At 26.3% G+C, this 22,489-nt stretch overlaps 1 protein-coding gene across 1 annotated transcript; it reads left to right on the top strand.

The window, feature by feature from the left end:
• Positions 1 to 206: 206 nt before the first annotated feature.
• On the top strand, positions 207 to 21,594 carry LOC129968737 (transcription and mRNA export factor ENY2-like). The gene is made up of 10 exons (XM_056082935.1): positions 207 to 361; positions 1,515 to 1,559; positions 2,931 to 2,962; positions 4,884 to 4,910; positions 5,120 to 5,152; positions 5,265 to 5,324; positions 11,652 to 11,722; positions 14,606 to 14,677; positions 17,031 to 17,142; positions 21,343 to 21,594. The coding sequence occupies exons 1-9, from the start codon at positions 344 to 346 to the stop codon at positions 17,108 to 17,110; spliced, it is 438 nt and encodes a 145-aa protein (XP_055938910.1). The 5' UTR covers positions 207 to 343; the 3' UTR covers positions 17,111 to 17,142; positions 21,343 to 21,594.
• Positions 21,595 to 22,489: the final 895 nt, after the last annotated feature.

Genomic DNA, 22,489 nt, shown 5'->3' with positions numbered 1-22,489 from the left:
TTTTCCTGTCTTTATTGGGGTGCGATAACAATTTATAATAAAACATACAAATATGTCTGCTCATAGGAAAAAAAAATAAAAACATCAATTTAAACATGATTCCATATTATGAGATATATTTATTTTTGATTTGCAACAAATGCTGATTCAAATGCTTTGATTTGCGCATCAGTATTTCGCCTTGCGCAGTACCATTCTACGCATGAAAGCTATAAAAAAAATACAGATATATACTACAGATAATATTCCGCAGCGTCCCAGTCAAGCAGTCTAGGCGCTTCTGTGTTGTGACAGCTTTTGCTCTGCGAGTATTATTCGGTGTGTTTGCTATACAGAAATCGAAATGGCTGGTCCTGTGAAGGTATAATTTTTATTATTTTTTCAGATTGATTAATATTCCTCAATTGGAAATTTTACCTTAGAATAAAATTGTTTAACCTCTTATTTTATATCTTAAACCATCATGTTTAATTGTGTGTTTTCCTTGGTTGTCATATAGGCATATGGTAGACAATAAATATTGATATAAATCGAAACGCTCAGTTTTTTGCTTTGATAGAAGGATTCTGTATTTTTTAATTTACTATATCGGTTTATAAATTAAACTCGGTTTTTTTCTTTACATAAAATCTGTTCAAAATTTGAAAGAAATTTGATTGAATCTTATTTTATCAATTGTGACAGTTTATTGTAAATCGAACTAAGCTACATTTAACTTAATTTTACTTGCATTTGCATAACGTTATCTGATAAGTACATCATTCATGACAAGATATAATTTGTATCGGCTAGAAAAAATTAAGTGTGCTTATTGTTGATATACCTATTATAATTTTTCTACTAGGCAATCTAGGTTTTCTTTCGTAAATGACATCGGCACATTACTTTAATCTGAATTAAAATTTGTATTTTGTGTATATTTTTACAACTTTTTGTTGTTGAATTGTTGCAAATATATCGTGGAAACGAAATCAGTCAAAGGGATTTTTTTTTTTTTCTTTATAGCATATTTCTGAATTCAGTAAATTCATCAAACTTCATTAAAGGATAAGGACAACTTACTTCATCAACCCGGAATTTTAAAAAAATCGCACAGTTCTTAATATCGTGAATCTCGATTTCATGAAAGAACTTCAACTACTTAATAAATAAAAGAAGCATAGGCTTGAAAAAAACGTATTGTTACCGAAATTTCTGTCTCTGTTTATAAATATTTAGTTGAGGGAACCATGGATTTCAGGCAAGAGACAATAATATGCAACCAATATTCGCAGCAAATAAGCCGATTGTCAAAAATGCTAGTAAAAAAAAAAAATAATATAGACCAGTTTTGGACCAATTAGAGTGTTAATAATTTACAGAATGCTCGGCTTTAAAAGATGAATCTGTATTGCTTGTAGATATAATGCATATATTTATTGTTATAATATAATTTTTCGTATTATTAGTACTAGTTGAAAATACTCGTTAATATTTTAATTTCAATTTTTTAATGATTGTTTTTATTCTTTCAGATTCCTGATTGTGTAATGGAGGCTGGAACTTCCAGCGAAGAATCTGTTAGTAAAAGTTTCTTTTTTTAATTAAAAAATATTTTAAATGTATAACTCGCTATGATTTTCATTATTAATAACTACTAATGAATATAAATTGCAGTTATTATCCTTCAAATATTATATTATCAATAGCTGCCTTTTTCTTTTTACTTCAAAATAATATATGCTGAAATTAAGCATAGAATTTTATTTAATTCCATATTCTGAAAATTATCTATTCTAATAGTATTGGAAACGTGATTTGGAAGTTGATCAAATATTTAGTGCTGTTGAATTTTTTGTATTTTATTAAAGAAGTATTTATTGTAATTGTCATTTCTGAATAATTTTATATAAGGAAATTTCTTTCTGATCTTCATTTATTTATTTTTATTTTTTTACCTGTCCTCTGTATTTTTTTAATTTTTTTTTTTTTTTTTCCCTGCCTTTAAAAACTTTATGTATTGTATGAAACAAAAATTCTAATTTGAAACTGATATCTATTTTAAAAATTCTTTCAAAGTTTTTTTTTTTTTTTTTTCTTTCAGTTACTGTTTTTGTAGTAGTTATTGTTAGTGATTTTTCATTTGATCAAATCAACCTTTTAGCCTTATTCTTTCTTAATAAAAATTCTGACTCGTTTTATTTTAAATTGCAAATCTCTGACAATACATTTATATGTAGTCATATCTTTGTTAAAATATATTCTGTATTTTTTTTTTTTTAAGTATGCTAGAATTGATTTTTAATATTTATGCTATTTTATACTTGATTTTTTTTTTTTTTTTTTTACTTTACTTGTAGCAGGAGCAAAAAATATTATCTTTATAAGCATAATAAATTTCGTGAATTGTTTAGCCTTTAAGAGTTTTCCATTAGGAAACTATCTGTGATAAAAAGAAAATCAACTGTCTTTTGTGTAAATTAGTTAGAAGAGATTGAATTTCTATCAAGTTTTGTGGTAGAAAAATGTTTCTATAGCTTTTTGTCTTGTTCTTATTTAAGGTAGGAAGTTAGCAACATTAATATATTTTATGCTGATTCTACAACACATACATTATTGATAAAATATTCTTTTAAGTGACTTGTGCAAATTGCTAATAGACCATTGCGTGTTTTATACCTTCAGCTATTATATTTATCATTTATATTTATTTTGGGTTTTTTTTTCCCCATTCAAAGCAATCAGTGCTATGTATTATGCAAAAATATGTAGTAAAGTATGAAAATGACTGTGAACACATTTTGAATTACTGTTTTAATTTGAATAAGACATTTTGCATTGTTCTCTCTTTATTAATGATTACCTTTAATCTAATAGATTCTTTTTGTAAAAATGCAACTTTTTTGTATTTTTAAAAATTTACAAATTCATTTTTTTTAATTGAACTTTAGGATTCTATGGATTATTCTGTAGCTTCTAACAGGTAAATACTTTATTTCTAATTTTTTTTGTATTGTGTTTTGTATTCTATGATATGCATAATGATGCACAAGTTCTAAATATTTCATATTCATTTTAAAAATTTGAGAAGTTTAATTATTTTTTCGAGGCTGAATATCCTTTTTTTGTTGTTGTTAAATATAATCTGTTTAATTTATTTATATCTAAAATATTTACTTATATTATAAATTTTGTGATGAAGTAACATTTTTTTTTTTTTTAAATTCTATGATCTTTCTTTTTTTTATGTATATTCTCTTGTATCTAGAATTTTATTTATTTATATTGAGCAGTTTATATGCCTATTATTATTATTATTATTATTATTATTATTATTATTATTATTGTTATTGTTATTGTTATTGTTATTGTTATTGTTATTGTTATTGTTATTGTTATTGTTATTGTTATTGTTATTGTTATTGTTATTGTTATTGTTATTGTTATTGTTATTGTTATTATGAACTCAATTTTGGTAAATTTTGCAATGACTAAAATGATCAACAAATTCATCTTTTTAAGCAATTGTACAATATTTTCTAAAGTCAATTCTTAAATAAAATATGAATCTTAATGTTGAACTAAAATGAAGTAAAAGTTAATTTAATGCATGGTCCATTACTTTTGCAAAACTTGACGAAAGGATTATATAAATTCCTGTTAATTTTCTGCATGCACATAACCTGCGATAAAATTCAATTTTTACTTACATTCATAATATAATTCAATATTGTGGTTCTGAATGCATTTTGATTATGAAGTCATTGTATATAAATTTTCATGTTTATTAAAAACTGAAATTGCAAATCTCAAGCTAGGTAAAAGGTAAATAAATTCAATATATAAATATCATGTTAATATTAAAGAATTCATTATCTCAAAGGTTTATTAGGAGAGAGATTGGTAGTTGAATTTTTTCAAGATTAACAAGATAGTGGTGCAATGATTTATATCGAATATTGTTTTTTACTTAGAACTACTCTATAGAACTTCTAATAATATTATCTGTTTAGTTAATGTTTAATATACTTGTTTGTTTTTTTTAATCTTTTTTCTTAATGACTTTTTTTTCCAGTTTTAAGAAAGGATATATGTTTGATCGTTGTCTGTTGAATATTATATGTATATTGTTTTATTATACATTGAGTTTTTCTTGTAACAAATTCTTATGTGTGGTTAAAATTATATTTAAAAGTGAATTTTTTTTGTGAAATGGTTAAATTAGTTATAAAGAAAGCTTATTTGTTTTTAATTATAACTTAGGCCTATTTAGAGAAATAAGGTATTTGTTTAGATGCCATCCTGTTTTGAAATTAGACTTTGATTATTCGTAGACTGATCTTGGCTCTTTGTAAAATGATAGGGATAAGTCTTAAATCTTCATCATATCTCTAAACTCCTAGAAAAAGAAATATTTAATCCAAGTGAATTTGACAATATGTTTGATAAAAGGTTGTATGAAGAATTATAAACTTAAATAAAAATTTATAACATGAATCATTTATTTCTCTAACATGTTTGCATCCAAATTCCATCAAATTATTTTATGCTTCAAAATTAACAATTTTTTTCACCATTAATTCCTCTATATGATATTGTACTAAGTGATTCCATCATAGCTTAGTAACATTTTTCAATATTTATGATTTGATAGCAATTCTTCTGGAGATAATATAAAATTACTTACGTGTTCCATAGTGGGAAAAACTACTTGTGTCAACAAATCATAAATTTTAATAAGTATTGTAAATTTCTTTTGAATGTTATGTTATACATCTTATTTTACAACTGTTTTCTAATAAATTTTTTCCTTTAAAAATATTTGAAATTTAGTAAGAATGTTTTCTAATTATTTCTTATCGTATTCTCTTTATTAATCTTCTGTTTCATTTATATTTTTTAAGCGATCATGCATCTCCTGAAGATGAGAGGTATGAATACTTCTGTTTTTAATATTCTATTTAATGCTAGATTTTTTAACTAAATTTAAAATATTGGGGGGAAAAAAAGCTGGGCAAAATACATGCATGTAATTAAAAATATTTCAAAATTATAAAAACAAGAATAATTATTGAATTTTATAATATATTATTTTTATTAATAACACTTATTAATAATGCTTTTTTTTTTTTTTTTCTAGCAATCATGATTCTTCTGAAGTGCGAGACGAACAGTATGAATTTTCATTTAAATTTCTACTGAATGTTATATTTCCTGACTAAATTTAAAATTGGTTGTCTAAATTAAAGATATGTGATTTTCTGTCTCTCTTTTAATACTTATAGCCATGCACTAGCTTATGAAATAGTTAGACGCAAGTTAATTGAAACTGGCCAAATGGAAAGGTAACAGTATGAAATTTTCAGCTCTTTATTTTAAAATTGTATATTAGTACTTTTTCTGTTGTAAAAGACAACTGCTTATGCCTATTAAGTTACAAAATACTTCATGTCTATCAGATGCATTATGCAGAAATACATGCATGCATGCATGCATGCATGTATTTCTGTATGTGTTAGAGTGACTTCCTCTTTATAACTCAATGTGTAGATAAATATTTATGTAACATTAAATGCCAAATGTTTGCATTTCAGTCTGTTTTCACAATAAAAATTGCCATGGTCCCCCCCCCCCCATATTGCATGGGTGCATAAAACTAATGCTTTTTTTTATTTTATTTTTTTAATTTCTATAAATTACGAAATCGTGGTTCTGACAAAGCTAAAAGTCAAAAATAAATTATAATTTGACTACATTTAGGTTTTAATTATCAAATTAGTATCATTTTCTTCAATGAAGAACTGTTAAAAATTTTTTTATTTAATTACTAAAATTTTTTTCACTAAAAGTCTGACTTTTTAAATTTATTTGCTTGAAACTTTGTGAGAACGGTGATTTGAATTTATCATAAGGCTGTAATCGGCATAAGCAATAATAATGATTAAAAAACATTAAATGCTCGAATGTAAACTCAATATAGAATAATGAAGATTATATAATGAAAAATCTTTTAACTCTATGCATTAAATGGTGGGAAATTTTAATATAAAAAAACTTGTAGCCATGTATACATGTATATTCTACATCTTCTCTTAAACAATTGAATTAACCGAATTTTGCACACTTATTATTTGAGATTAAAAAAAAAGGAAACTGTCAACTTTTTAAAGATTAACTATTAAGACAATAGAGGTGTTAATAGCATTTCTGTACTGTATTTTATTTTCCTTAAATATACATATTAATATTAATTTTAAACTCCTCCACCATTATTTTTTCATACTTCATTTTCATGCATATCTTTTCACCAGGTTTTCGTTTGTTTTAAAATGGTAATTTAACAATGCAGTCAAGCAGATGAAGGCAAGAAAAGTAAAATTCTTGAGAGCAGATACAGATGTTTGACAGCAAGGGCTTCAAGCTTTGAGAATTTAATGAACAATTTGCATTTTTTCCTGCAGAAACTTCTGAAAAAATTATTCCTAAAAGAATTATATTTTTAATAATACCAACTCCATTTTTGTACAGTTTATTTATTAATTGTTATTAATTCTTCAGAAAATTTAACCCTGACGATTTTAAAAAAATGCCATAAAACAAATTCTGTAAATTATAATTTTTTAAATATTTTTTTACAGATGTAGTTTCTATGTTCAAAGTATTATGCACAAAAGGATTTTAATCTCAAACAGTTCCAAATGTAATAGTTAGTTACATAATAAATGTAAACTGAAGTATTTAATTACAATACATATTTTAAAGTACACACTTTAAATATTGTAATGAATTGTAACATTTCTATTAACTTTTCCAGTATATTGTCATACTTATTTCTTTTTGTTATTGTTTTTGTTACATTATCCACATATTATATTTTTCATAGCATATAGTAGAAAAATTGGAATGAATATATATATTCCAATGGTTTAGCTTAGGATCCTTGGGTAACTTAGTAAAAATTTTAAGAAGAAACAAAAGAAATTGCAACTGCAACGTGTACCCTCTGTTACTATTAAAGCTGCTGTTACTGGAAATGGAAATATGTTATGTAAAAAGAAAAAAAAGTCTGTTTTTATGCTTTCTTTATAATGGAAAGAAATGGAGTAAGGTTCCATGGTTCTTGAAATCTTCCTTGAATTTTATTTTGCTATGTTTGGGGGCATCAAAAAAAATACTTTTTTTTTTAGTTAGGTTATTGAAAAATAAGCAAAGTATAAAATCATCTTCTTAAGTTTGTTTACTTCTCAGATAAACAAATCAATAAGTTTCTGTGCAATTTCAAAAATGGTGTTACAGTAGTTGATTTTTAGAAAAAAGGAGGCAAAAATCAGACTTAATAATGGAGACAAAATGCTAAATTTAAGTACATTTTCCATAGACCATTGCACTTGGGAAACTACTATTTGTTTCTTAGAAACCAGTCACTACTAAGCTTTTGTTTTTTCAAATCTTATTTTCATTACTTTTTCAGAAAATTGACCATTAGTGTGCCAACTGAAATCGTATAACATTTTTAAAGTTAGATGCCCCCCCCCCCCCAAATAATAGAAAAGTATTTTTAGTCATTTTTCAACAACAGCTTTTTTTTAAAAAAAATAATAATAATGCAGGTAATATAATTTTCAGAATTTTGTATTAATTATCATTTAATGATAACATTGCCATTCGAAATAAGCATTGAAGCTGAATTCAAGCTCTAAAGAAAGTTATAACCATTTTTGGAATTCATCATGTCATGTTATAATATTTCGATTAAAAATATTTAAAATTAAAAAAAGTTTTAAATTTTTTTTAATAAAAATTATAATTTATTATAAATTAGGGGGAAAAAATTCTGTCCTTAAAAAATACGGTTTTAAGTATACATGAATACTTTATTTTTGCATCTGTTTCTCATTACACGTTCTGCTAATATAATCGGGCAATTTTAACATTCAACAGCTTATTGGCCTTTTTAATATCTATAGTGTTTTAAATAAAATTTTCCCCTGAAATTAATACTTTTGAGTTATATGTATAGTTATATCGAGTTCAGACTTCTCCACCTCGTTTCTTCCATGCTTAATCTGGTACACTTCTGAGTATCCGGTTCGCGATTATCCGCCTTCCATACTATCCAGGCCTAGTTTTCTTTTTTTGTAATTAAATGAGAAATGAAGGTGTGCATTGGCAACATTGCCAAAACATTGAAAGTGGACGTCTGCTACGATCTTCCTATATGCCATGTACAAAATATAAATTGTGACAGGAGAAAAGCAGCTTTCTGCTTATTGGTCGTCTCGTCGGTATATAACGGACCTCATTTGTTGCCATTGTAACTGCACAGCACGTATAGTATTCGTATATTGCTCTTGGGGTATACTTAATGCTTTCTTGAATGTACCACAGTGAAAATTTCAAAATGGATGATAAACAAAAAAGTTGTAGTGACTATGGAGGAGAAATTATGCGCTATGCAGCGATTAGACTGGTATAACATAAAAAAATATAGCTTTGGAGTTTGAAAAAGTATAGTAGGTTACTGAGTAAAAAATTGAGCAGAAATTGAAAAATAAAGTGTTGCACAAGTTAGTGTAAATGGAATAAAAGTAAGAAAAAAACCATGAATACTCGATAAAAAGTGAGAAAATATGTTTTATAACAGTGAATTTTGACGGCCACTCTGACTTTTTTTCCCGCCTGCTCTTCCACCATATTAGGCCAGATACTCGGGAGTGTACTGTATATTTATGTATTTAGGGTCTTGTTTTAGCCAACTGAAGAACTTAAACCACTAAAATGGTTTTTAATGTATGCCCCCTCCCCTTTGATACTTTTTGTGGCAAATCAACTGGACTAATTGTTTTTTCCTTGAGAATTCCACCAATTAAAAATGGTTATTGATTTGGGAGAGCTGAACATCTCCAGTTTTTTTTCTTTCTGTGTAAGGAAGAAAAAGAAAAGAAGTTGCAACAAGTTGGATAACCTCGCAAGGGAGACAAAATCTTCGACTGGCCCAGCTGCTGGAGATATTATTACGCCAATTACACTTTATATCTTCGCATGGTTAGATGCAGATCTGAAATGGTCTTTGAAGTGTGTGGACAGTCAGATGATATGATTGATGTATATAATCTAATGTTTGATTCAACTAATATTTGAAACAAACAGAAAATTACATTTTCTGTTTGGGAATGATAAAATAACAATTGTAATATTAAATATGTGACTCCAGCTTTTATGAGCCATCTTGTGCCGAATATATTTTGCAAGTCTTGCATGATTCTACAAAAAAAAAAAATTGAATTTGAATGAGATTTTATCTATCTTGATAGAGAATCTATCAGTAATTAAGGAAATTTTAATTTATTAAGTGATAAAATGCAAATAATAATAATAACTGTAGCCTGTGTGGGATTTTGAATTTTTTTCTTTTTAAAATCTAATGCATATTATTTATTTGAAGATTTGTCTTCAAAAAGAGAGGATTATATTTCAAACTTTCAGGAGATAGAAAATTTCCCAAGAATTTTTAGAGATCTAAGTATCTATAGAATGCAGGTGCCATTCAAGTGCAGTTGAGATAAGAAACAATTTCATATTTGATTTCATAATATGAGAAGAGATGATCAATGGTTGTTTAAAAACTTTTAAGTATTATGAAAAGTACGTTCTTGAAAGCCTAAAAAAATGTGATGTCTCTGATTTTTCAATTAAAGTTTCATACAACATTATAAAAAAAAGGCAATATTGGATTCTTTGGGCACAAAATACTACAAACAAGTTAGTAATCGAGGGGTGGGGGGGGAGTAAAAAAAATAGCCTATAGATTTGAAGCATGAATATCTGTTCATAGTATATACCATTTGAAAAACTCCTTCTCAACTATATACTTTCCAGAAGTATGAGTAATTAGATCTGAGAAGAATACCCATACAACTCGGCTATAACAAAATGAAAGCTTTTTTTTTCTGGTCTTGTGAATTGAAAGTGCCTACAAAAAGAGTGATTTTAACAGAATTGAACAATTTTTTGAATGATTTGACTTGTAATTTAGTAGAATTTCAGGAGTTTTGAAGTATCTAAAAATAGATTTATTAAGTTTTCTTCAAAATGTTTTAGTAGTCATAAGTGTTATCAGAAATTGTGAGAAGTAATTAAGATTCTAAAGAAATACAAACAATTTCATTGTTTCATCAAATATTTAATTGCATTATTTTCTTTCATTGTTGAAGGATTCTATTTAATATCTATGTAGTTAGTTAAATGAATTTAAAAAGCTTAATTATACAGCTAAAATTAGAAAAAAGAAATTAGGACATTTGTGTTTTTAACTGCATTATGATATAATGGATTATGTTCCATTAACTTCATATATGTTCAGTGAACAGAATGTATATGGGAAAATTAAAATAGCATGGCATTAATATCTGATATACTGACAGAATCTTGAACATGAAGTTATATTTAAACAGTTTAACTGAAATTAAATCTAACCAGAATCCCCATCAAACTATCTGGTCGTCAAACATGACGACTTTTAATAAAACAATTCTAAAATTTCAATAATATTAATAATTATTGATTAATTATATTATTGATTATTTGACTTGTAATTTAGTAGAATTTCAGGAGTTTTGAAGTATCTAAAAATAGATTTATTAAGTTTTCTTCAAAATGTTTTAGTAGTCATAAGTGTTATCAGAAATTGTGAGAAGTAATTAAGATTCTAAAGAAATACAAACAATTTCATTGTTTCATCAAATATTTAATTGCATTATTTTCTTTCATTGTTGAAGGATTCTATTTAATATCTATGTAGTTAGTTAAATGAATTTAAAAAGCTTAATTATACAGCTAAAATTAGAAAAAAGAAATTAGGACATTTGTGTTTTTAACTGCATTATGATATAATGGATTATGTTCCATTAACTTCATATATGTTCAGTGAACAGAATGTATATGGGAAAATTAAAATAGCATGGCATTAATATCTGATATACTGACAGAATCTTGAACATGAAGTTATATTTAAACAGTTTAACTGAAATTAAATCTAACCAGAATCCCCATCAAACTATCTGGTCGTCAAACATGACGACTTTTAATAAAACAATTCTAAAATTTCAATAATATTAATAATTATTGATTAATTATATTTACTGTAATATAGATATTAAAGTTCTGTTTGATAGATTAGAAATAATTATTTTGTATTTAAAACCCTTAGACACTTTTTTTTTGATTATTGAAAAAAAAGTTTGCAATGTTCAAACCACTGTGAAATTTCTTGTGTAATTATTTTATTTATAATCTGAAGCAAGTCACAGTCTCAATGACAGAAAAATTTACTTAAAAAAAATTAAGGTATTCTATTATGACTTAAATTTTGCCTGTAAAAAATATTTGCTTTAAAAGTATTGGGGAATGAGGTGGGGATGTTGCTTATCTTTATTTCAAGTTGAGAAAATAAAATAAACTTAAAAAAATAAATTGAATAATTTCAAATGTAAATCATATATATATATATATCCTCTAAACTTGATGTGTTTCTTAAAAAAAATAAACATGAATATTTAAGTTTTGTAAATAAAATTCAGACTTGTCTTTTTCAGTTCTAAAAAAAAAATGTCATCGTGATAACAAAATAGTTTTACCTTTTTCATAAATTGCATATCTTGAATCTTTTCTAGATTGAAAGAATTGATGGAACGTCGTCTTTTGGAAGTTGGATGGCGTAGTCGAATGCTGGGAAAGTGTCGTGGTATGTCATATTTTAACCTTTATGGCTTAGTGAAATCCAAAATCTGTTTTCACTTTCTTGTATTTTAAAAAGAAAGTGTTATAATCATCAAAAGATTTGAACCCAAGATTGTGCCAAAACCCTGTTTCTGGCCTGCCTGAGTCTGAAAAATATGGTAATTTCAAAGCGCTTAAAGCTAGACAAATGAAATTTGATTTGTTGTCTTTACACCAAGTTTGTAGATTTCTATCAAATTTTGAAGTAAATTCATTCAGTGGAAATCTGTTTGTTTGCAGTCTGAGCTTATAAAAGCAGCAACTCAAAAATATGATGGCTTACATAAATTAAATTTGACTGTGTGATTATAATTGTAATGCTATGTGTAATTTTGGTTTCAATTAATTGATAAAAAAGGTCTCCAAACTATATATGTGGCTTTCTTTTTTATACTGTGAAGCACAACCCTCATGTATGAGAGTCTGAAGATAAAAATATATTATGATGTTTATTCATGATGTTTATGCCCTTGTTGAAGATTTCACAATTTTGGTGGGGGGGGGGGTGATAAAACTTTATTAGATATGTGAGAAATTTTTGTAGAGATTTCTCTGGTTGTTTAAGTTGCAAATTTTACTGGAGAAACTGAAAAGAATTTTATCCCTTTTTCAATACATTGGTAGATCTGATTAGCCATCCTTGTAGACTGACTGCTTGTGGTGTTATTAATTATCAATTCATCCATTGTCCATTTCATGATAAATATATTAGCTGTCTTTAACGGTCAACTTATTTGCACAGATTTTGGGCTTTTTAAATGATTAATATAGACTGGTTGTCTTTGGACTTACACACATGGTGATGGTTAAGTCTATTTTGGCACTTTGATAAACTTTCTCATGCTTCTTGATTTCTTTTATATCTTCTTTTATCTGACTGAAAAGAATGCCAACCATCTTCATAGCATTTCTAATGGAAGTTTTGCAGCTTCAGTAATTAACAAAGCATTGAATTAAATGCAGCTGTAAAAATGTTCAGTGAAGTAGTCTGAAAAATCCATATATCAATGTGTCTATTGCTGAATGACAACAATCAATAGTAACTGCGATTTCTGTGCCACATATATAGAGTGAGAAAAGTAGAGAGTTTTATATAGTGAGAAAGAGATATTGCTTTATTTAGAGTATTGAGAGATCAATTTAATATCGTGAAAGGGGTAAAATCATGGTACAGTGGTGTAATTGTTGATTAAATTCACAATTATTATTAACAGTTTTATATTTTAAAAAATTAACATGTTTATAATGTTATACTAATACTGTTTGTTTGGTATATTTTATTTATTTTATAAAGATTCTCTAGCAAATGTAAATTCTATTAATCTGTTATAAATAAAGCAGTTTTATAAAAATAATGTACTCTTTGAAAAGAGTAATTTCTTCATAATATTTAATTAAAGCTACATAAATCTTGATCCAGACCGATATCAAATAAGGGAGTAGTGTAACAAAACAATTCTTTTATATACAGCCTTATATTTAAAAAAACAATTTTTTTCATCTAGGTTAATATTATTTAATAAAATCACATAACAGTTGAAAAATTAATCACAAAATAGTTCCTCAATCAAACTGGAAAATAAATAAATAAAAAAAAATACTAACAAACTGTTAGCTCTAAGCAGCTACTTCTTTGGTAGCTCCTGAAATCCACCACCCTTTATCAGGTTCATCCTAACACAGAAGCCAAATCATACGGAGCTTCTAAAAAAATCAGGAACAACTTCTCCGGATACTGACGTCCCTTCGAATTCCAATTCGACGTCTCTCACTTCTCTCCTCTATTCACTTTGACTCTCAAAAACAACAAATTTTTTTTAAAAAATACCGCATTTTATTTTTGTCAGATATCCACCTCGAATTTTTTCATTGGTGAACTTGAGTTCAACTATCGCCCACTAGCTGGCTCAACAATGCTTCCTCAGTGGTCTCCACTTGATCATGGAGTCTCTGTTAAGGATCTACCTTTGTAGCTGACCCCTCTTGAACACATGTTAATTATTATCAATTTACAGCTAAAATCGGCTAATGTCCTCCAAGGTTTGGCACTTAATGACAACAGTTGCTGATGATTGATCGTTTCTTGTTGACTTGTGGAGCCTCTTCATGAGGGAAAAAAATTTAGTGTCTGGGTGTCTTGACATTCTTCTCCCTTGAACATGTGATGGATTTATTTGAAATGATGAGACTTACAACTATATCCCCTCGCTTGGATATAACAAATGACTGGACACAATGACTCTACTAGTGAAAAGGATCCACATCTGGCGGTCCGTATGCACTTGACTATGTGTGGGAAAATGGATGACATGACATCTGGTCGGATTGCCAATTACCATGTGAAGAAAAAGGGGAATATTACAACATTAAATATAATTGTAATAAAAATAACATCATGTGCTAAAAATAACATTTTTATCAGCTGTGATAAAAAAATAAATTAAGCTGTTATAAAAATAATTAAAGTTGTAAATTAAAAGTTACTTTTAGAGTAACTTCTTGGTTTCTAAATTTCTTGCCGACATTTTAAACAAACAGTATCATGAAAGAGTGTAAAGATTTTGAAAGTGTGAAACATTTAATGAGATTTCTGCAGCATATATTTATTATTAATATTGTAATCTTGGGTTGTTGTTTTTTTCTCCCGTTTAACTTTGTATGGAAGTTTTAAAACAGTATGTCTGGAAATTTGAGACTGTTAAATATCTTGGAAAATCAGGGGGGGGGGGGTATACATTTTTGTTATATTATTGAGTGCAATACAATACTGTAAAACTGTTTCAAATATTATTTGTCTTAAAACATTTTTATAAAAGAATCTTCATTTGCTTTTTACTTTTATTTCAAGCTATTGCCCTGAGAACTGGTCAGAATACTACATATGAAATGCTGTATCAACCACTGAAAGATGAGGGAAAAGGTAAAAGAACTAATGAAATATAATTTTAACATTTTATTCTAGTTATCCAATTTTATAAATAACATTAATTATCTAACCAACTTGAAAACCTAATTAGTTAAAAACTATTCTACAATACCTCTTCTTCTTTAGTAATTTTTACCTATGAAATAAATTAATACTTTTATATTGGAGATGTTCTTATTTATTCATATTATACCAGATTCTAAAAAGCTGTATTTTTGCATGCTGATACAATTGAAATAGCATTAATCATTTTATTTTCAATTGTAGAATCTGGCTAATATAAGGTAATGCTAAAAATTTCTCAAATTTTTATATTGCATGCCCATTTTATATCTCATAGCATCTTGATTTTTTTTTAAAGTATTGCTTTTATTTTCTTTGCAGTATAGTTTTGTTCTGAATTTTGTAATTATTCCGGCTTTTTTTAATATGTGCAGTAAACCTTCAGTATTCTTACAGATATCAGATTACAGGATAGCTAGGTCATAAAAAGAATGAGATTAATTAAAATTTAATTTTCAAATGTATTTAAACAGAAAAACCTATATTATTGTAAAAAATATGAAATATATCAAATTATACATACATTTTTACTATATTTCTGAATCTAATTCAGACATTGTAATTTTGCAATACAATTAAATGTTTCTGAATATAATTCAATATCCTATTTATTTTGTGACTAAGTCTCTGAAAGCTGCATTCTCTAACATGTTTTTCCCTTTGCAACTTTAATACGAGTAGAATCAATGCATTTCTAAATTACTTCGAGTCAGTCTGTTGTGCATAGATTACTTTAAACATCATTACTTATGAAACTTTTATAATTATAAATTATTATTGTAATAATCCATCTAAATCAGACATTTACAACTCATTTTTAAAAACCAAATTTATAGCAGCCCATTCATTTTATCCTTCGCCCATTGAATATTTTTCAAAAACAAATAGCACCATGTTTTTACAAAAGTGACTTAAGCCAAAGAAGAATTTTTGTAAAGAAACATATTTGTAATTAAAGATTCTAATTTCACATTACCTTTTTGCAAATTGTGCGAATTTCCTGTAACCCATTAAAGATTGACTTGCAATCCATGCTTTGGTTAAAAGCTAATTTGGTGTATCTATCTTAATCATTGATTCTTAATATCCTCCCCTGCGAATTATAAATTCTTATTACTATCTGCTAAATAAATTTTATATTTCTATTGTGTATATTTCATATTCCTTTAATTTAATACTTCTTTACTATGGAGTTCAACTAAAGAGGGGAAGGGAAAAAAAAATGTTTGATATTTCTATCCTTATTTTTACAGGGGTGAGGAGTTATTTTGAATAAAAAGTAAAATAATGAAGTCATCTGTTGGAATTTCATGTAACTTAATGTTTAAATTAAGAATATAATATATTACTAAAAGGAGTCCCAAAATTAATGCAAGATTTGAATTTGCTACCATTAAAAATTTGAATTTGTAACCCTATTAAAAAAAAAAAAAAAAAAAAAAAAAACCTTTGACAACTGATAGTTTAGGGTTAGTGAAAATGAAGCATTACATGATAAAACATATGTTCATTGTTGAACAATATTTCAAAAATAATAAGTTTCAAAATATATTGAAATAATGACTTGAATAAGTTTTGCAGCCACAGTTCAAAAATTTGAGAATTGGCTCCCTAGATTGTGTGACTTAATATTATTAGATTTATTTTGTGGGGGTTATTTGAAATCAAAGGTTTATTTCAACAAGCGTGCATGCATTGGAGGAAATTCAACACTATATCATCAAAATTCAACGACATTTATGTAAAATAGTCAAGGATAATTTTGACAAAAGAGTGTGTATGTGCCAGCTAAGCCATGGAGGCCATTTGCCTTATATGTTATTCCATACATAACCCTATCCTATGTACTTTGATTCAATAAAAGTATAACAATTTAAAGAAAAAGCTTTTTTATTTCATTCAAATCATGCATTAACATATCGTTCTATTGTGTAATGCTCCATTTTTACTAACAAACTATAAGCTGTCGAATCGGGGCTTTTTTAATAGGGTTGCCAACACTTTACTGCATGAATTGTGGCAAATTCAAATCCTGCATTAATCTAAGGATTTCTTTCATAACCAAAGTTTACTACTTTAAGTATTAGGAATTTAATCTTTTTTTTTTCATTTAATTTTTTTAAATATCTTTTTTCTCCCCTATTGAAGCATTTTTAATATTTATGTCATTAATGAAAAAGGTAAAATTTCTCATTTTAATGTAAAAAAAGGAGGATTTCACTATTCTGTTTGCACAATGAAGGGAAAGAACAAATGTTCCTAAGCAAAATCCTTTCTCTTGCAGATATGATTCCTTCAAGCGTCAAGTATGATTTATTGCAAAAGATAGTGTGCAGCTACGAAACTGCAAACAGGATGAATTGAAATAACGTGAATGCTTGAAGTTCCCATAAATGGTAATTATAGCATATTTTTTTTACCAGATTAATATATTTTTCTAAATTAATTTATATTGAAGAAAATAAGCATGTGCAGTCGAGTTTAAATAATTCAAAATGGTTAAAGACCATCCAGTTGATTTCAGTGAATCTTGGCATTTCTTATCAAACAGGACATCTTTAGAATTTTCATTTAAAAAGTTGAAATAATTCAACAAAAAAAATAGAGGAAGAAAAGAAATGATTTAATTGGATATAATGTCACTATTTTTTGTATATTTATTTTGATACTTTTAATAAATAAAAATATAGTGAAAGATTTTTAAAAAATTATTACTTTTAATGTCGTATTAATCAAAATATACTCTAAAAATGAAAGCACCTCTTAATTTCCATTTTAATTCGATTATATTTACAAAACTTATTAATTCAACCATTTAATTTTTTTACAACTTTTCTTAATTGAAAATTATATTAATAAATTTTCATTAATTTATTGATATTTTTTCAAATTCCTTTTGAATTTTTCTGCCTTTTTATAGCTTTTGATCTGTAAATGAATTTAATTATTACTTGAAAATAAGTTATTTTCACCTATTTTGTTAGTGATTCCATATGGGCTGGTTAGGTTGTTTATGAATTCAAAGTTAATTCATTCCTTCAGTTTGTTGACATTTGCATTAGAATCTCTGTTTGTGCTTTGAAGTTAAATATTTTTACTTTGTTTACATTACTTTGTTTAAAATTACTTCTAAATATCAAAATTTAAATCATCCGTTCATTTTATTTATTCCTTTCAATCAGTCTTTGGGATAATTTCAGTTTTGAATTTGATTGTTATACTTCTAGTGATTTTTTTTATGTTAAAGTTTATGTACATTTTGTTGGATTATGAAATTTTTAATTAATTAATTAAAAATAATATATATATAATTAATATGATATTTTTGTAGTTATTAGATGTATCTTGTTAGTTACTGTTGTTATATTTAAGTTATTAACAAAAAATCCACTTTTTAAGCTGATCAATATAATGTTGATTTGCAAATACACTAGATGATATTAGTTATTTAAATTGTTGGTATTTTTTTATAAAAAAATCATCAATCTGTAAATTTAATAAAAGTGATAAAAATATTATTTAAGTATTACTTTGCAATTTAGTTTTTATATCTATGTCTGTTTATTTATTTGAATATATTTTCATTTTGGTTGAATATTATTTTGTGTTTCTTAATTGTTTGAAAAGCAATAAATAGCTGTAACCACAAATTTAAATTCTGTGCATTTAAAAGATCAATTGTTACTTTATAGTAGTTGATTTTATTTATTTAACTACTTTTATTATATTTTCCCATTTAGTTTGTAAGTTATCGATTAATTGGAAAATTATAGTGCCTGATTGTATTAAATATTTGTATAAATACAAAGATCAAAATATATTTTGATGCTGGAGATTTTTTTATAGCTGATTTAATGGAATATTTCTTTTACTGAAATCAAATATCACTTAGTTTTTGCCTAGCCACTCTTCTTTGTGAAGTGTGATGTTAGTATTATTTAAGTTAGCACAATAATTTTTATTTAAACTATAATCATTTATTATAAACTTTTTTCTGTAGTAAATTAAATAAAACAATTTAACTGATTGAAAAACAAAAGAACTCTAAGTATTCTTGAAGAATGAAATATAAATTATGAAAAATGAAATATAAATTAAAAAATATTACATAATCTGGTAAATATTCAATAGCGTGATTAAAAAATTTTAAACATGAAGAATCAAATATAAATTTTTTAAAAAATTATTTTGTTCTACTCTGAAAGCTTCTTTTGATCAATATTCTTGATTGAATTTTGTTTGATATTTGAATCAAAAATTTGTGATTGGATAAATAGTCCATCTGCCCTCGTATTGGTTCTCCATTTTCTCTTGTCCCGTTGCTGTGGTGCAGAAGCTTGGAGAGGAGAATGTCAGCTCAGGTGTCATCCTCGTCATCTGAACATGGTTCAAAATGACAATGTCTCACAAAATTGCCCTTGTGTTGCTTTTCTGAGATGTTAACATAACTAAACCAACCTATTTTCTTTGTGTCCCTGTGAAATTGTTCATCTAGCTCTTAGTAGTATCACCAAATATGATTTGACAAAGAAATAGTCCAAATTGCTGTATTTATATAACCGGCATTAAATTGGAACCTTTTCCCTTGATAATTGTTTTAAACATTTTAATTAATCAAGATAAATCAAATGTTAGATTAAAATTTGTAAACCCGTAATAACTTTATTAAAAGTTAGAAATTAGAAGAAACAAATAAAAATGTAAAAAGATTAATTTTTTTTTGGAAGGACTTGGAAAACTTTGCAGATTTTCAATGGTTATTTATTGCTAAATGAGTATTTTATCTACCTTGGTATTAGTCATTCATTATCTTTATGCAATTTTGAAATAATTTTCCTTTGTTCATAACTATTCACCAATGCAGGCAAGATTTCCAGAAAAATTGTCTGAATAGCTATAAAAGTAATGAATCTGTTTGTATTACAACCAATTTCTGCAATTGCTTAGGTGTTAGCTCTTGCTATTTACTAAATCGGAATAATTTTCAGCTTTGTTTTTATTTAGAAAGTTCTTGACTGTAGAGACAATGGAGATCTATACTTTTCACTCTGTCTCATTTCATGGAATCAATAAAATCTGATTTGAAGCCATAACAGATACTTATTATCTTTTAAAACTTATTTCACACTTTCCTCCCCCATCTATGTATGTTGAGAATTCCCATGAAACTGTTTCATTAATCTTTGATTTTAAATGCAGCAAAAGTAAGATGGTTATACCTCGTTTGACTTTTGATTCACCGATGGCATTTCTTTCTCTAACAACCATATTTTTTGTAATAAATCACTCTTATTATTGGTATTGTTTAATTCTGCTATACTATAAACATAAGAATCAAGGATATTTTAAGTGTTCTCCTTGAAGATCAAATGGGGTTCACAAAAACTTTCCATTGAAGTTCATAAATTAATTATCTTCCATGATCTAAATTATGGTAACATGTTTATTATTATTCTTTACAAATCTTTGCACTAGAAGAAATACTAACACATAACCTCCAATAACTACGGAATTCCCGTGGTTGCTACGGAAATTAGGTGGAAATTGCAGAATTATGGGTATATAATGAAAAAGTACAAAAAACTGCAGGAAACAGACATATATAGGAAAAACTGCAAAATATGCTGAAAATAAACTTTTTTCGAATCTTCACATATGGCAGACAGTAAAACTATTTTTAGTATGGTTAGAGGGAGGAAAATATATGTATTTATTTAAGTACATATTTAATTATATAAAATTTATATTTATATTCCAGCATAAATACAAAAACTGGAGTCACTCCTCATAACAAAAATGAATAAATTAATTTATTACGATGTTAAATTGAGCAGTGGCGACTTAAGAAAAACAAAAGCTATACTAAGCTTGCTATTTAATGAAACAAATAGTGTTAATTTATTTGATCAACAAAATCGTATTCTGTGATTTTTTTTAAAAAAAATATTTCATTTTATATTTAGTTAATCACAAATATATTGTTAAGAAATGCTACTGATGACAAGGTAACCAATGTTGTAGGATATGCTAATATCCTCTCACATTCATCCTTTTCTTCACCATTATCTTTCCTGTTTTATAATTTAACTACTCTGAATTTGAAACAGAGCTGATGAAGGAAAATTATTTTCATCACAAAAAATCAACATACCAAATATATTCAAGTAAGTTTAAAAAAATTCAGGCACTTTTTTTTGTATTTGATATCAGCATACCAAATACTGTTCGTTGCAGTATTCTGAAATGAACACTTTTGGACGATTCTATGTCATTAAGGGGAGAGATGAGGATAAAGGATGAGTGCATTTCTGGAATTCTTTGTCATTCTTTGACTTTGATTTTCATTCTATTAGATACTTTTTGTTCAATTTTTTTTTCTTGTGTATGTGAATATCATGTCTGTCCGTGTTATTTTAATTCAGTCTGTGAGTAATCCGAGTTTAAAGTATTAGTATTTAAGACTTCTAATATGTATTTTTAGATTTTGCAGTGTAAGTAGTTATGCTTGTTAAAGCAAGTAAAAACTGGTTTACTATGTAAAGAATATGATTAAAAAAATTACTCATTTGATATATTCCATTTTCTTTCTATTATAGTTTTCTTTTAACAAGTGGTGTGAATTTCCAAAGATAAAATGATTCTATTATCCTGTGATTTTACCTGTCCTGTGGTGTTTCATATCCTCTTCGTTTCTTTTTAAAATTGGAAAAAAGATATTTTAAAGGGGAACTTTCAAGCATCATTTTGCATTCTTGGATATATGTCATCTCTATGGATATATTTATTATTGTATTATTTGCTACTTTCTTTCATTGTTTCCCTTTATGGATGTCATTAAATTAGTCCAACAAAAATTGTTTGTTTGTTTTTTTCTGTTTTAAAAGAAAATATTTGGTATTTTTGTTATTTATAAAGAAAAGAATGTGATGAAACAAACTATAGAGATAGCTTCTTGAAAGAAATGGTCTATATTTTATCAATTTATTATTATTATTATTTCTTCGAAAATATTAATTTTTAAATTTAAAATCATTTACCCTGTTCTATGATTCCTACATGCATTGCCTATGTTATAGTTGTATGACCACATGTTATAGTTTGTTTTCTATGACCACAGAAAACAAATTTCGTTATTCTGAGAACAGTGTGATAATGGAAAGACAAAGTTGACATGAATATTTGTTTAAAAGTTATGGCTGCACAAACTTTTGAATTTTTCAAAGACAAAATATTCTGTTATGAACAATTACTCCAGCTCTGAGTTCAGGGTGCATCTGTCTTTTTGACAGAAAGGATTTAAAATATTGTATAAGAAAATGTTTCAGAAATTATTCAGGGGTGTTCAGAAATTCAGGGTTATAGCAATAATTTAAAAAATAATTTGATACATTTGTATATACATATTAGATGCATATATATGTGTTAATACACATTTGTTGCACATGTTCAGATGTATTGTGCACATGTAATATATTTGGAAACCATTTGAATATGAGAGATTCAAATTGTTTTCATTCCGGAAAACTTCAATTTAGTAGCTCTATTTTTTGCCAACTAAATTTTTATTTTTATTCTTTTGACTTTGCTAAAACAAATGTAACACATTTCTTTCAAAAAAATTCATTTAATTTCTGTTATTATTATAATAATTTAAAATTTATCAATTTATTTTTAAATTTATTTGTTAAATTTCTATTTTATTAATTTAAATTATTAATTAAATTTTATTAATTTAATGTTTTA

The sequence above is a fragment of the Argiope bruennichi genome, chromosome 5 (assembly GCF_947563725.1).
Source record: "Argiope bruennichi chromosome 5, qqArgBrue1.1, whole genome shotgun sequence".
NCBI lineage: Eukaryota > Metazoa > Arthropoda > Arachnida > Araneae > Araneidae > Argiope > Argiope bruennichi.
The sequence above is the reverse complement of the archived record's forward strand: the minus strand, read 5'-3'. Positions and strand labels throughout refer to the sequence as shown.